This window comes from Pocillopora verrucosa, chromosome 13 (genome assembly GCF_036669915.1).
Source record: "Pocillopora verrucosa isolate sample1 chromosome 13, ASM3666991v2, whole genome shotgun sequence".
NCBI lineage: Eukaryota > Metazoa > Cnidaria > Anthozoa > Scleractinia > Pocilloporidae > Pocillopora > Pocillopora verrucosa.
The window spans coordinates 12422730-12439934 of NC_089324.1; the positions used below are offsets into that span (position 1 = coordinate 12422730).

A 17205-nucleotide genomic window follows, 5' to 3' on the forward strand; every position below is an offset into this window, starting at 1 on the left:
ACGGAGCCATAAGTGACCGGGACCTCACAGACAACGAAGGCCCACCGACAAGGCTCCCAATTAGGAAATCAAGTGTGTCCAGCAGCACAAGGTCCCTAGTGCGGAAACTCGAAGCGATCGAGAACGGAGAAGCGGAGGATAACGACGAAGACGTCGGGTTGAAACGTGAGATCGAAGGCAGCGAGGATAGCAGTAGTCTTTACGAGGACAGAGGAAAGGAAGAAATCTTTTCTGAACGAGAAGAAGGAGAAGGAAGGGAATTTAGCGAGGAATACACCGAGGAATCGTGTTACGAAACAGAAATCGAGGTCATACCCGAAAGCCGGGCATCGAGCCGCAAGAGACTTTTAGAAAAAAAAGGAAGTTCTTCCAGTCTTTCGGATTCATCGCACAAAGGCTCCGTGAAAAGGAGCAAGAGGCAAGAAAGCGACACTTTTAAGAACCCTGTTGTCAAGGAAATATCTGCGATAACAGCCACAGCCGTCAACACACTGATCATTCCATCTGGATTGAGTCCCAACTTAGACATTGATGAAAGTATGAATTCTCGTAACAGCACTGTTGTCATTCCGGTGCAAAGCTTTCCAGGCGAGGATGCTAAGCTGAGAACGCGGGTTATGAGTCCGGAGACATCAAGTGAGTCTTCGGACGCGGAGAGTATCGTTATGGCCAAAGCGCCATCGTTCTCCTTCTTAACATGCGAAGCTGTGAACGAAATCCAATCGAAATCGATGGAGTCGCTCGATGCTGAGCAGGATTTGTATGACTACGAAATGTCCAGGCAAGATGGCATCACACACCATCATTTTAACACTGCAAACGTCTCCACGACTTCGCTCGATTTTGAACGAGATGTCTGTGATGACGAAGTTTTGCATCATTTCGAGGGTAAGGCTAATCAAGCAAGTGGCGACACAACTGCAGAACTTATTGAAAACTGTCAACCTCACTCACCGGTTTCGGACACGCCCGACCTGTGTTACGTCCTTGAGGAGACCCGAGAGGCGAGCTCCGACGATTTCTCCTACGACGACACCGAACTCGATTGGGGAAAACAACTCGCCGACGATGCGATCATAGCTGAGGCGTTTTGCGAAGAGGAAGAATATGATATCGACGTTGATTCACATTTAGAAAGAAACTTCACTGGAAGTGAAAATGATGTTCTTTTCCCAGAGCTCGAAGAAAGCTTGCAGGATATAGACGAAGGATGCACTGAGCCTGTGGTCGAGAAAGTCGTGCCGCAAAAACAGACCCATCGGCCGAGTTCGGACGAAAGTTCGGCGGAGTCCGATACAGATGCAACACGCAGTTACACGTTCGGAACACCGATGAAAATGTTCTACCGCCTCGTTCCTTCACCCCAGTCGTCCTCCACCGAGGATGAACTCGAGGATATTCAAGTGTCGAAGTCTTTTAAAAGTAAAACACTTTCTCCGATACCAGAATTTCCGTCGGTTGAGTCCAATCTGAATCAGGCTTCGGCGAATTTTGGGAAAAACCGAGCCAGTTGCAGTTACAGCATCGTCAGTGTTGAAATCGACGATGGGAACACAACTATTCGTGTGGAAGGAGACAAAGAGAACATTCCTATGAAAGACATCACGAATACAACTACCAAAGGGGACCTTCGCTCGCTTCTTCAAAATTCGTCGCCGAACAACTAAGAGAATGCGAAGGGGAAAATCTCTTCGCGCTAACGCTCGCCCAGCCCCCTCAGCATCCCGAGTATCGCGCCCGCGCCCGAAGCCAAACCGACGTATTCATTCCGCTGGCTTCGGGCGATCCTCGGGTAACGATAGCTTCTGCCTCCTCATTGTTCCGCAGAAACGCATGTGCACTGAAACTGCGAGACTTATTTCTAGTCCCAAGTTGCGGTATAAGGGCGAAAAAGATTATGACATCGACTACGCACCTTATCGCTGCAGAGCGAAGGATGAGGACGAGTCTAGTGACAGTTCGATGACGGCTAAGACGAGCCGTGGTGCCGCCGAGTCGGAGCCGCCGCTAGATCACATTTTGATCCGGCAAACCAGAGGCTTTCATCTCTCTGTTGGTAATGTGAAAACAAGCGTTACTTTTCTTGGAAGCGAGGACGAACATAACAATTTCCACACACCAGAAATCTCGAACCGCCTTGCGTTATAGAGAATTGCGATATGGAGACTCGGATATTTTTACTTCTTCCTTCTCAAGAGAATCTCCCGGAAAGATAGCGGCAGAGTTGAACACTTTGTCAGAGCAGGAAACAGTCCAACCAGAAGAAGCGACAGAACCTCTATCAGCTCTGTATCAAGTTTTGTAAAACTCACATATTGTGGCTCGGAGATGTCAGACGCCGAATTTGAGAAACCTGATAGCCCTCCACCAAAGACAAACAGTCTTCTAATATTTTGGTTCCCAAGCCTAATAACACCATTTCAATAACTGTTGAACGACCGATCATACAGTGCATTCACTTCAGCCCGAGACACCTTATGCGCCACAAGAACAATTCATCGCGCGTTTTCACGACCGCTGCGCACCACCGCGTATCGTTTACCGATTATCTGTTGAGTTCGTGGCGACAATACCTTGCTGCGATGCAACCGCGTCCCACCGCGTCCTAGTGCAGACGGCACTCATGTTGGAGCGGCGAACCCGTCAATACCGCTTATCTGGAGATTTGTGGCCACGTTTACACACGAGTGCAGAAACACCAAACGCATCAACTCTGGCGCTGATGTCATCTAGCACGGAGGATGGTATAACAGCATTAGAACAGAAAGCACAGACGTGTTTGGGTAGCCAATGAGCCCGTGTATCAACTGGAGATCTGACAGCAGACGAAATGCCAGCGCCCTCAACACCTTTTGCAGTAGGATCGAGGAACGAAAAGACAAGGAGGTTTAAATTTTTCGGGTGAGAACCATAACTAGGAATTATATAGCGTGGCCTTTAGGCAAGGAACTAAGGAAGGCATTAAGGCAAGCTTCAAAAACAAAAGGTGGAGGAAACCGCGCAAAATCATGCTTGGCCAACTTGCGGCCAAATTTTGGTTTTGAGTCTGATTGGTTGAGAAATTGACGCAAGTTTTCCAAAAATAAAGAAAAACAAACGACCGAGACGGAAAATCACAAAGCGGAGTGAAACAGTACGGTAGCATTGCCGTGCATTTTCATCAGTCATTAATTGTTTCATGGTGTCCTTGTCAACCCTCTCACCTCTAAGATCTATTTGTCAATTACCCACACTATCCACCATACATTCCCTATAATTTTAGCTCTGAGAATCTGTTATTACATCAAGCAATAATATCTCTTGGTTGATATTTTTCTTTGTTTTCAACACTTTCTTCTTGAAAATGTATTAAAAGTGTGGGGAGAAATTACCTATTGGTCTCTTCTCTCAAAAGTTGGCGATAAGGCAACTGTCAATCGTTTTATTATGAGCAACTAACAATTGACTTTCTGTATTTTTGAAACATTTAGTTTATTAATCATTAATTAACTTCTAATGGTTGCCATATTTTCTTTCAGACGAGACCGCAGTAGCTACAGCAGCGGTCACGCTAGCGACAGTAGCATTGGAGATTCCCCAGGACCTCGCGGACGAAGTCGGTCGCTGAAGAGACTCAAGTCGTGTAAGTGTAAAGGACTTAAAATTATGAAAAGCATATCAATCCTTACATGAACCTCGATCAATTGGCAAGTTTTGCTCTTAAAATGAAGTTTTTGTCGTAAAATTGGTTTTGTAACAGTCTATACACAATAATTTCTACTTCACACAAATTGCTTTGCGTTTTAATCGAATTGAAATAAAAGAGAAAAGGAAACTTATTTTTTCGTTCTCTTTTTTCCTTATTCCTTCAGTATCTTCTCGATCCGATGCAGCCAGCAGCAGTGGCTACGAGAGCATGCGCAACGATGCAAGTCACGCCTCAAGTGACAGTTGCAGTGAAAAAGGTCTGAGTCGTGGGAAACGAAAAGGTGAGAAGTCGCGGTATAGTGTCGAAGGTTGCTAAGCAACGGTACGAAATAAGATGTTTTTATATTTTCAAACTTGGTTGGGAGCTCTCTCATTAATTTCTGATAGGTATTTATTGGGTATCGAATCCACTTGAGGGATCTTCATGCCGACTGACTGTCGTGAAATCGGAATAAAGAGTTTTCACATCCGCAAATTAGGGCAAAGCTGATTGTCAAAATCCATGTAAGATTGAAGCAAATACAAGCAAACTTCCTAAAGCGCTAGAAAACGCGAATAAACAAGTTTTGATTGGCTTTAGATTTACTTCTGATTGGTAAACTGAGGGGTGGTACCAATTTTCTCGACCAATAGTAGAACAAAGCTGAACAGAACCAATAACAACGTGGATTTTATTTGGATACGCCGTTTGAAAATATTTGTTTAGCTTGACCTGACAAAGTTTCGGAAAGGTTTAATCCCTCTAAGAAAACTGCTCTGTAATTCCGTACACCTCCGCACCTTAAATTGCTAGCAGGAAAATCGTCATAGACCTTATTAATATTGTTAACATTATATTTTTATCACCATTATTTAGGTAGAAGTCGTTCTGCTTCCCCAGGATCCAGTGCACGAAAATATTCTCCTAGGCGTTGGTTTTCGAGGAAGTCATTGGAGCCGGTTCAGATCAAGGTTTACGAAGTCGATGACATCGAAAAATTACAACAAGCTATGGAACCTAACTTTCAGGTATAAACTATTTATTACTTCCGTTTCTTCGACTTAATTTGTTAGTTATATGATTCTGTCGTTATCAGTTGCTCACTCCTTCGTACCAAAGTTCGTTCGTTCGTTCGTTCGTGCGTTCGTGACCGTTGGTTCGTTCGCTTGTGCGTTCGTGTCTGTTCGTTCGTTTGTTCGTGCGTTCGTGTTTGTTGGTTCGTTTTTTTTTTTGCGTTCATGTCTGTTCGTTTGTTTGCTCGTGTGTTCGTTACCATTCGTTCGTTTACTTCTGGTCTGTCGGGTCGGCTTTCTCTTATATACTTATCCAATAACGTTTCCTTTTGTTCATTAGTGGAAAGATTCTGAACAGAGAAAAACCCGCATTGCATCCCTGAGACAGAGACAGCGACATTTGAAGGAAGAATTCTCAGCGGCCAAGAATCGATTGCTCGATGAACACCAGAGATGGAGCTTTGGACGTAAGTTTTCCCTCTAAATTGAAAAATAAGGGGCTAACTCCTATTTGCAACTTATAGCTCAAGGACACGCCACCGATTATACACTGACACTGACTCCGTTAGCAAAGCAAATTTGATAACGAAAGCTGCTGTAGCCCGGAAACTGAATATAGGTGGATTGTTTTCTATCACGTGAAGGTAAACCTTCGCCAAAGTTATTACAATGGCCAATCGGAAGAAAGGTCACCATTGACCAATAAGGAAACAAAGTAAAAATAGGCAAGCTACTTAAAGCGCGGGAAAACGTGGGTGACCACATTACGTTTGATTTAAGCTTTGCATTTGATTGGTTTCAAGAGTGGCGCAAGTTTTCTTTAGCAATCAATGTACGGTATAACCAAAAATTTTCTAGATATCTGTTAGTTAGCTATGGTCTTGCTTAACAAAATCACGATGAAACTGAATCATTTCATGTATTGTAACGAAGAAGAGAAGATTATTTCTTAACCTAAGCTCAATAACTCGTCTTTCGCTGGAATTGCTTAAATTTAGCAGTTAGGTTTGGAAAACCAAACTTTGTCGTTCAACTTTTATTGGTACATACTTGTGTACTGTGGTTACAACTTCAATGTTTCGTTGTCTTGCAGTGAGAGCCGAGAAAGAACTCAATTGGGAGGATCCACGTTTTATAGATGCGTTAGAAGTGGAAAACAATAACCTCCAGAAGCGAATTACAGACTGCAAGTCAAGTATCATGATGGTGACGTCATTCGATAAACGGACCACTCAAGTGTGAAACTGTTGACGTCATCAAGACATTTTGTATTGTATAATGATATAAGCGTGTATTTTATAGTATGTTTTAACTTGGATCCACCATCGTTTGGTTAGGAAAAACATTTGGCCGGCGTAGTTACTATTCCCAATGGAAACTAGTTTCATATCTCTCACCTAAGTATCGACAAGATCACACAAAAAGAATGCCAGCATTGTCATAATTTTCTAGAGATATTTTCATTATCAAAGAGCTAAGTTATTTTATATTTCTTTGTTAGCCTTATTACGGTATTTATACATTTCAAACAGAAGTATATTTTTGACATTTATGTGAAAGTAATATTATAATTTTTCCCTATAGAGAGAACGTTTATTGACAAGTCAGAGAACTCCGTTTGTTTGGTAGTTCATGCGTTAATGATTTCAGACTCTTCAAAGTCAGCAGAATACAATGTTGGCCATTTACTTGCAACAAAAGACATTTTGGTACCGCCAAAAAAGAAATTTGCAAAATCCCGGGGCGAAAGATTTACCTGAAAACAGAAATATTGAAAAATTGTTTTACTCGCATCAGTCTTGGAGATAAATGGCTTTTTCCAGTTGAAAATAAACCTCGTTTTATCGCATAGCAGCCATATAGGTACTTTGTAATGTTGGATTGCAGCGGCACGCGTGATTGCTTTGTTGTCAGTGTGTTACAAAGGGCTTATCTCAGCCAGACGTACGTTAATAAACTCTACTTGTTAAGAGAAAGTTCGACAAACGACCGCTTTTCAATTTTTAAATATTATTTACGAATAAGGATCAAGTTGACGAAAGGGAAGAATACTTAAAGATTTTGGTGAATTTCATAGATATAAACAATAGTTTCGAAATGTACCTTGGTTTACGAGTAACGATTCCACGAAGTGTAAATTAATATACTGTAAGCCTGAATAAACTCGAATGTATTTAAAAATGTAGAGTCGATCTTAAGTGCAAGGAGGATCGTTCAAAATGAGCGACCTTAATGTAGAAAGGTAATTTAACATTAGATGAACTACTATTTAGGCTTTTTCAGGACGATCTTTAAATGGAAAACTGAGGTAATTTCTCTTTACAAAGCTCTAGCTGGAAAGATTTTTTAAACTTTCCAACCTGTCAAATAAATGGGTGTAATTACAAAAATTTGTAATTTTTACCCATACACGTCCTCCGGAGTTTATAAAAATATATTGTGTACGGTTTTGGTATGTGAATAAAATCGAATTTTAAAATAAAGGTAACTTGTTTACGTCTGAAACTGCTATTGTGCGAATGGATGAGCGACCACACCGGGGCGCTGGGGATGTCAGTGAGAAAAAAAATAGTTTGTACTTACATCTGTATGAAATCTCCGGTTTCATTAACTTTGAGTAGCCCAAATAATTTATCACTGAAGATTCTCCGTTTTAGCACCAAACTGCGCGCTGTTCACACCGCACAGTTTTTAATTTGCATAATTCAGCACGTGCAAAAGAAAACTTGAAAGGCAGTGGTACGTGCAAAACGAGAAAAGGCAGTGGCTCGTGCAAAACCAAAAAAGCTTGTTTCATAGGATTATAGGGAACAAACTGGTACTTAAGAGGGAATTGTGTATTAGGTTTAATCCAAAATTGTTTCATTTCGCCTCACTGTTGGGACAAAAAAATTGGCATTGATCGTGGCGTGGCGTGACGAATTTAATGCACACATGGACTTCAGACAAACCTTCCTGATGCTTAAAACTTTGATTCCTTTAATCTTGTTTTCTTCAAGAAGTCAAGAGAAAGCTATTTTCGATCAAAGAGATAATTTAAATCTCACAAAAAATAATCATGATCATAGTCATATTCGTGTTAGTTCTGATAAATTCAGACCCTAGCTTGTTGATCTAAATTGAAGATTTACTTCCCGTATCGAAATTCCTAATTAGTGTCTCTTCTATTTTATTAGACGATTCCCATCTTAATTAAGAAATTTAAAAAATCAATTGTTAGAGCTGAGCACTGATTCTACAAATCTTTAAGACACCATTTGTCATTTTGTCAATTAAAATTAGGGCTTTAAAGTTAAGTTTAAGTTAGGGAATTGTTAGCAACAACAACCTCAATAAAAACAATACCAATAGACAATCTTTTTATCAAAGACTGATTGAGGCATTTACCCTTTAACTCCCAAGATCTCATCAGTAATTCTCCTTACTTTTTTTCATACAGCTCTCGTGATTTTAGTATGGAGAATTTGGTATTGGATCAACTCATTATCCCCTAACTGATATTTTTCTTTATTTTCACTAACTTGTCTGCTTGATACTGTATTGATATTTTAAGGAGAATTTCTGTCGCGGTCACCGGTCACTGATGGGAGTTAAAGGGTCAAAAAAGTGAGATCAAGAATACTACTAGCCTACGTGTAGCCGCACCCCCCCCCCCTAAGGAGAAACGTTCTTCTTGGAGGGGAGGGTACGACTACATGTAGGCCAGTGTACAAACAGGCTAGAGTGCGAGCAAACAGAACTCGCAAGCGCTATAAAGAGATTTCTTCCGCTTAAATCTTAAAGAAGTTTTTGCATGTCAGCGTTACTCAAATCGATGTAGAGTCGATATTTACTCGGCTTCCTCTTCGTCGTCGCCTTCGTCCTCGTCGTATTCTCCTTCCTCCTCGGCCGTGGCGTCCTGGTACTGCTGGTACTCAGACACTAGGTCATTCATGTTGGACTCGGCCTAAAAATTGAGAGAGGAGGTTTGTCAGGTTAGATGGGTATATTTTCGTATTTTGAGTCATTCATCGTCATAGGGAACCTTTTAATCAGAGGGAAATCTTAAAATAATAGTTTCTATGACTAGGGAACTGAAAAAGGAAGAGTAAATAAAGAATAAACCAAAAGGAATGATTCGGGATGCTAAAAGCGAATAGCAAAACGGATCGTAAGTAACAAACGTAAATTGCACAGACCAATTATAAAAGATAAACAGAAAATAAAAAGAAAGAAAGAAAAAAACCGGAGATAGGAAAAAAATTTCGTAGAGTGCCGTGACCAGGATTCGAACCTGGGTTATTGCGGCCACAACGCAATGTACTAACCACTATACGATCACGGCTGCCACATCTGCACACGTTCACTTCCGGTGGAATTTTTAGTATTTAAATCGCGCGTCTGACCTCCGCTTATATTTGCAACGACAACTACATTTCAAGGAAACCACTTCTCGATGCCAATTATGCGCTTTTATAAATTAAATGGCATAAATCTCATCCGTGCTAACAAAGAAATGACGATGCGGAAAATTTTTTCTTGTTTGTTTTGTTTTTTTTCTCCTTGATATGCTTAAACAGGATTAACTTCAGATACACCATTATTTTCACTGGTTCGTAAAATACGTCAAGTGCTCTACCATAATTAACCACGAGGTTCCAGATTCCGTTACCAATCACAGAGTGAAGTAAAGAACATCCTTTTAATTCCGGATCAATTAAATACTATTTACATTTATGGCAGCGGCCCACTCGTGAACTCTTTATATTCTTCACTAAGAAACCAAACCATAGAGGCATACTGGAAGAAATTCTAAGCCTCAAACCCCACTTCACTCCCCTCCCTCTTACCTCAGTAAATTCCATCTCGTCCATCCCTTCTCCTGTGTACCAATGCAAGAAAGCTTTGCGCCTGAACATAGCAGTGAACTGTTCTCCGATTCTTTTAAACAGCTCCTGGATCGCAGTACTGTTGCCAATGAACGTGGAGGACATCTTGAGCCCGCGAGGAGGAACATCACAAACAGCAGTCTTGACGTTGTTCGGAATCCACTCAACAAAGTATGAACTAGGAAGAAAGATACCAAGAAAAAAAAAATATATCTTCCATCAGATACTCCCAAATCGGATCAAAGGAGAGTTGAGTCATATCTGCCGGAGCTTATCCCAAAGCTTCAATTGCACGAAGTGTCTTGAGGTATATCTTATCAGCCCGAACGAAATTCTAATCTTTTTAGGCAGTCCCTATCTCTTTTAACCCCGCCCCTAGCAAGTCTTTAAGTTCCCCTGACTCTTCATCTGTACCCACGGGGGTGGAGAGAGGCACTGTGAGAATGAACTGGGGACCAGTTACCATCGTGGGGGGGGATGTTCAGTGAATTTTTGGGGAGATCACATGGTTTTCAGGGAGAACAAAAGGGGGATCAGTAGTCGCCAACAGAGTATAAACGGGGGGATGGGGGGGGGGTTAAATTAACTGCCGATGAGGGGGGGATAGTAACGAGGTTACAAAGCCTTATTGGGGAATCAATTAAGTTTTATCGTGACCTAAAAAATCCTCCGACCCCCCCTCCTCCAAAAAAAAAAGGAAAAAAAAATGCGATGAACATAATGACTGTTCCTTAATGTACAATGTTGTTTACATGTGTTCATAAAAATACGAGAGAAAATAAAAGGAATAGCATAGCTATTTCTCGATAACAATGGCTCTCCACCACAAACCTGTTCTTGTTCTGGACGTTCAACATTTGTTCATCCACTTCCTTCATGGACATCTTGCCTCGGAACACTGCTGCTACGGTGAGATAACGGCCATGCCTGGGATCACAAGCAGCCATCATGTTCTTGCTATCAAACATCTGCTGGGTCAGTTCCGGTACAGTAAGGGCACGGTACTGCTGTGAACCGCGACTGGTCAGCGGTGCAAACCCTGGCATGAAGAAATGAAGGCGGGGGAATGGGACCATGTTGACCGCCAGCTTTCTCAGGTCAGCATTCAACTAAAATGAGCGCAAGGTTAGAAATTTTACTTACTTAAAAATTGAATGATTAATCGGTGATATGCATTGCGGAAAACTTGAATTACTCCATATCAAGAGAATCTCAAGCCAAGAGAGTGGAACCCTGCAAACTGGCCCACTTGAAATAATGCTACTAGTATCTGATGTAGCTCACCATCGAAAACTCTGTCGCTTACTGGTAGAGCATCAGGACACATTGGTCAATTTCCGGGGTTCGATTTCTGTCGGGATGGAAGGGGAGGCTCAAATTTTTTTTTCCCTTGTCCCAGGCTTACAATTTTCTTTACGTATTATCCGTGGTGTGGGAATGCTTCAGTGGAGTACAAGCGCCGAATAAGATGACCACGGAAGCAAAACTTAAAATTTAAAGGAAGAATTGGCGAAGCAGAAACATATAAAATTCCGTAGATTATTTTGTAATCTACCAATTTGCATTCATAGATTGGACAAAAGAACTTAATCTCTTTGCTTTAACACTGTCAGATTCGAAAATGTACAAGAAGTTTCCTGTTACATCTTTCTCCATCAACATTTGAAACATTAAAACAAAATACTCGGATCTGTGACGCTGACCAACCTGTCCAGGAAACCGCAGACACGTTGTTACACCGCTCATTGTTGCTGACACCAGATGGTTCAAATCCCCGTATGTAGGATTGGCAAGTCGGAGGGTTCGAAAGCAGATGTCGTACAGGGCCTCGTTATCGATACAGTAAGTTTCATCGGTGTTTTCAACGAGTTGATGCACTGACAGTGTAGCGTTATAAGGCTCCACGACTGTGTCCGAAACCTGTAAAGGGAAAACGATAAGATATGAAATTCTGATAAAAGAGGTTGAGATTACTAGAGCGTAGGAATGAAAAATAACATAGTGTGAAGTCGCAGGGGGGGTCATTAGCGTAAGATCACAGGAAGCCCAAGAGTGTTAAAGAAAAAACTAAAACAGAGAATCCCAAGAGTATGAAATCATAGAGAGATCGGGAATATAAAATCACTGGGAGCTCAAATGTGTGAAATCAAAGGAATCCCCGCCGAGGCTGCCGCCAGGATTCCATTTACAGGGAAGTAAAGATAAGACAAAGCTGGAGGCGTACCACTATCTCGTGCCCTTAAGCCCCTGCGCACAGGTTTGTTCGTGATCTGCGAGAGAAAACTGTGATAGATCGACATGCTAAAAGGTCATGTCTTCAGTTCAACACGTCCAAGATATCTGTGATCATAGATTAGTAATCGCTGTAGCCTTTGTTGTTAGTTGTATCTCAATAAACTTTGGTTCAAATTGAGACTATGGCGTTTGGAAGAACTAAAAAGAAGGAGCTGTCTTGAATGTTCGCATTCAACAAAATTAATCTAGTTTTCCAGTTGTCTTTATAGTTCATCTAAAGAAGTTTTATATAAGGTTGTCGATCATGGAAGGGCACCCTGTTACTATTAAATTTTGACCGGTGGTTACGCTTTCGTTTGGTTTTTTTTTTTTTTTACCATTTCATCGGTTGTTGATGGTGTTACGTCGATCTTGCGCATATAGAGACAACCGCCCGACCAAATATAATGGTCACTGAGCACAAACAAGGGTAGAAGTCCAGCTACTCAAGTATTTAGCACTCTGATCAAGGTTTTCAATCAGTGGGATGAGAAAAAAAATGGAAGGGAAAAAAAATGGCGTGCGCGAAAATAATACACTTCCTACGCGTACCTTTGGAGAGGGTACAACGCTGAACGAGTTCATGATCCTGTCCGGGTACTCCTCGCGGATCTTAGATATGAGCAATGTACCCATGCCCGACCCAGTTCCCCCTCCTAGTGAGTGAGTCAGCTGAAAGCCCTGAAGGCAGTCGCAGCTTTCAGTCTCCTTACGGACCACGTCCAAAACTGATTCCACTAGCTCGGCTCCCTCTGTGTAATGACCCTTGGCCCAGTTGTTTCCCGCGCCACTTTGACCTACGGAAGAATGGGACCAAGTTTTAAATAACTCTTCTAAATAATTAAAAAATAAATAAAACAGCTAGCGAGGACGACAAATACTAGCAGCGACGGCAAAATCAAAACTGAACAAAAAACAGAAGAAAAAAAACAATTAGAAATGAAATTTTCTCCACTAGACTTTGTGGCCATCATTTAAGCTTTTTTGAAATTCATTTTTCCTCATCAAGTAATAAAACTTTCATGGACGATTTTGCCCCCAACCAAAAAACTTTCGCTTATTTCGTCTACAACAAAAACTTAAAGTCTTTAAATGTATCACTTGAATTATTTACCCAACGTGATTGAAAATTCTCCAAAATAACATCCAAAGAAAAATACAGCGATCGTAGTGAGAATTTATGTTTTGACTTACAGCATCACTTAGAAATATAAAAAAATAATTTTCATCTCTTCCAGTACGACAACGCATTTTTCTTCGCATTTAAGCTTTAGCGACTTACAACAATTTTATGGTATAAATAAATAAAAGGTGATACATGTGATGGCTTGTAAATAATTTGAATAAAAAATAAGACCTCACAGGAGGCGAAATAATTTCAGAGAAAACAAAATCCGCACCGAAAACGAAATTGTCAGGTCGGAAAAGCTGTCCATACACTCCAGACCGCACAGAATCCATAGTGCCGGGCTCCAAGTCGACGAGAATCGCTCTAGGGACATATTTCCCTCCTGAAAAGCGAATAAGTTTTGATGTAAGACCGACACCTGCTGTGTTAATGATAGAATGCTTAGAGTAATAGACAAAGAAAACAGGATATGATTAAGAGCTGACCAGTGACATTTCGATGAAATGTTAAATGTTTGCCAAATAAATTCATTTGGGAATGTTTCGGCTTTTAAAGGGATTTCGATAAAAACAAACATAGCCGTGAATTTATAAAATTTTAAATCTAAAGGGAACAACAAGCGACCTTTAAGAGTCTTTTTTCACATCTAAAATAAACAAAAGCTTCAGAATGTAATATTTCTTTGTTTCAAAGATTCAGCGAAAATTGCATATGTAATGAGAGGACTAGACCGAGAAATCAATCAGGGAGATATATCTATGCTATGCACGCTTGTATTGAAGAAAAAGATGGAAAATAATTAATGAGAAGTAAATGAGTTTCCGACGTTTAAAATTTCTTTTCAGGGGTAATTGATTTAAAACGTGACCATAAATAAATGATTGAGAACAATTGAAAGCTGAAATAAAGAAAATCCTGAAGTAACTTTGGCAACCTGTTATTATTTATATTGTATAAGAGAACAAAATCAGAATTTCATTCGAAACAGATCCAAGGCAGATAAGAAAGGATTCAGACTTCGGAAGCCTTCAAAAGTCTCATTTGTTGTTATAGGTAAAATTCATTCAGTGCGGTGGGATTTAACTAAAGAAATTCTACATAATCTCTACTCCCATTTATACAAAAGATTCTAAATTTTTCATGTTTTTTAATTGGTACTTTTACCTGTGGCGTCGTTGTAGTAAACGTCAATTTTGTCGAGTTGTGTTTGCGAGTCCCCGCTGTAAGATCCAGTTGGATCTACTCCATGCTCCTCAGAAATCACTTCCCAAAACTGAAAAATATACGGCGCGAGTCATTTACGGAAGATATCATGCGAGCCCTGCAAGATCAAAGCTGGTTTGTTGATTTTAAAAAGAAACATTTCATTTTCAAGGCTTCAACAACGATGTCAATTCCAGCTGAAGAAAAACAAAACGTGAAGTTATGATAATGCTTTTTCTTTTGTTAATCGTGGTACTCAAATCTAGAACGCAAGATTAAATGCAAAATTATACATTAGCTCAAATTGAAAGTTTCGTTTGGTTGTCGCAACCATTATTAAAGCATGTTCGCAAAATCCTCAAATTTAGTATTATTTGCTTTTATTCTTCAGATACATAACTTATTTCAATGGAGAGTGAGAACAAACAGGTTTAAAATTACGTACTCAGCAAGAAAAATTACAATATGGAAGTAGTACTGAATCAAAGTATGGGGAAAAAAATTGTGAAATTTCGACTGTATGATAAAAATATTTTTATTGATTAATTATTTTTTCGAAGAACATATTTTATGGGTGTGGTAAAACTGAAATAAACATAAAGGCATCTATCTCGGTCAATACGGTAAAAAATTTAGTAGCGAGATAAACAGTCAAGAAAGAGGCAACTGAAAAAGAAAAAAAGGAGCTTTTCCCGATTCTTGTTATTTTTACAAATTCGTCTGAGATGAACAATTACTTGTATCGAATTTGAAAATGTATGCTTGCAGTGAAAGATGTCATAGAGTAACCAATCACTTTCTGTGGTGAAATTTACATATGAAGTCAGTTTCTGTATGACATTTCATAGGCTTACTATCGACCAAAAAATTTTATTTATGACGAGATTTATATACCCTTTGCTGTTGTATAATATGTACAACAAAATTAGGAACGGCATTTACAAAAAACTGCGCGAGTTTAACTTTGAAATCGATCCGGAAATAAATACTGGGTTTCAATCACAAAATTCCCATCAACCGGTCGAATGAATTTCGTGAGGAAAAGAAAAATATATATTTTACATGAAATTTTACCTTTGCGCCAATCTGATTTCCGCATTGGCCAGCCTGGATGTGCACAATTTCTCGCATGTTACAGCCTTTTGAAATGCGTCTAATTTCAGCGCGTTCTTTCACTCGACAGCTTCTGACTTCTAAAGTGGGTGGTGGTCTATGAAATACAGTATATCTTACATGACGGATGTACTTCCAGGTGCATGCTGTTATGACGCGAGAGAGTACCTTAATGCATATTTCTAAAGATCCCCTCAATATCTCACCCATGAGATAAGCTATAATAATAGACAATTATTCACCGAAGTGGAGGTGAATAGTGGTGGATATTTACCAAGCTGCGAATCGCCAGGGTAAATATACACCACTTTCACCGACACTGAGGTGTATAATTATTTTAGTAAATACCACACAGAAACCAAAAAATTATTATTTTCCAAACAATATACTGTAAAATGGTGGGAAATTAAACTTTTGACGCGCGATTTTGTCTTCTTTGGCTGCTCGGATGTACGTGAATAGTACTTGCAAATCATTTCTGAACTAGCCAATCAGCGTGGGCATAAAACACTATTCACCTGTGTGGTGTATGCCAGTAATGTAAGATAAATTATATCTGCTCTCCTCTAACATGAGAAAAAAAACGTTAAAAGAGAACTGAAGATAAACTACTGGCATGTTTCCTGCTGGCTAAAATGGTTCGGCTTTCGCTCACTCAGTAATAAGCGGCATTGGAGATAATTTCGTAACAGAAATATGGGAAAAAATACAGACGCTAAAAATGATTTCGAAATCAGTCCACTTTCTTGGCCCGTTTAAGAGCGTAGCGGTTTAAGCGCAAGAAATAGTCGTACAGCTCTACTCCTTTAGAAGAGTTTTCTTTCACTGTTGAATCCACCAGGACCTTTGGAGTATTATGAAAGGAACCGTTAAAATTCAAAACGACGGTGAAATGTATGAGCAGACTGCACTTTACTTCTCCCAAATTTGCGTCTTTATCTTCAAAGAAAATACACTCACGCGAAATGTAGGCTTTTTCTCAAGATGGATAATGTGTTGTTTGACAGAGTTTCCATTTAATAAAAGCCAGGTATTAGCAATCTTCTGCCAATTATTGGAACTCTCACTGCCATTTGTGAAGATTTAATCAATAATAATAATAATAATAATAATAATAATAATACCTTGTAAAAAATGTAACATTTTTGCCTACATAGATATCCACCATTTCTGCCAGCCATTTGCTTCTAAAAAAAAACATCTGACCCTTAACCCTTTCACCCCTAAGAGCGACTAGTATCTAATTTCTCCTTACATCATCTCCCCTGAATCACACATTTAGGTCATGAGAATAAAGGAGATGATCACCAACTGAAGAGGCTCTTGATTGTTAAACAAATTCTCCTTGTTAGCACCTAAGGAAATGTATAAAGCATAGTATGGAGAGTTTGCATACTGATATTAGGGTGTAAAGGGTTAAACTCCCTTTGGCTGATAAGTAACTCTCCCTTCTAATTACTATACATTTCCCAGCTATTTAGTTCAGAGAATTTGGTGTTACATCGAGATATCATCCCACAGCAAATTAAAGTCCCTTCTTATCACTTTTTGAAACCCTTTACACCCTGAGATCAGTATGCATATTCTCCATACTGTTCTTAATACATTTTCTAAGATGCTGACAAGGAGAATTTGTTTAACAATCCAGAGCTTCTACAGGGTGGTAATCAGTTTTTTTTTTCTAGTGACCTTGATATTTGATTCATGATGAAGTTGTTTGGAGAAATGAGATACCAGTCACTCTAAGGAGTCAAAAGATTAAGGAAACTTTATGGAGAAGTTGCTTGCTCATTATTTCTGTCTAGAATTTTCATTGAAAAGAAAAAAGATTGCTTTGTACCTACAAATAAATGAGCAATACTTTGAATTAGCAAGAACAAGAATTTAAATAAAAATTCAACAGGAATTTTGACTCCAAACAGACAGCAAATAAAGGTC

General features: G+C 39.7%; 1 protein-coding gene, 1 non-coding gene and 1 pseudogene across 2 annotated transcripts; 1 reads left to right on the plus strand and 2 right to left on the minus strand.

The window, feature by feature from the left end:
* Nucleotides 1-539: 539 nt before the first annotated feature.
* Nucleotides 540-7181, plus strand: LOC136277698 (uncharacterized; annotated as a pseudogene).
* A 455-nt stretch (nucleotides 7182-7636) lies between these two features.
* Nucleotides 7637-15369, minus strand: LOC131792591 (tubulin beta-2B chain). Its single transcript, XM_059110010.2, has 8 exons — nucleotides 15229-15369; nucleotides 14116-14224; nucleotides 13223-13333; nucleotides 12375-12619; nucleotides 11256-11468; nucleotides 10380-10657; nucleotides 9510-9726; nucleotides 7637-8626 (listed from the first exon to the last, which is right to left on the minus strand). Exons 1-8 carry the CDS (start codon nucleotides 15283-15285, stop codon nucleotides 8510-8512), a joined length of 1347 nt encoding a protein of 448 aa, XP_058965993.1. The 5' UTR covers nucleotides 15286-15369; the 3' UTR covers nucleotides 7637-8509.
* Trnah-gug (transfer RNA histidin (anticodon GUG)) lies at nucleotides 8933-9004 on the minus strand. The gene has a single exon. It is a non-coding gene; the product is annotated as a tRNA-His (tRNA).
* Nucleotides 15370-17205: the final 1836 nt, after the last annotated feature.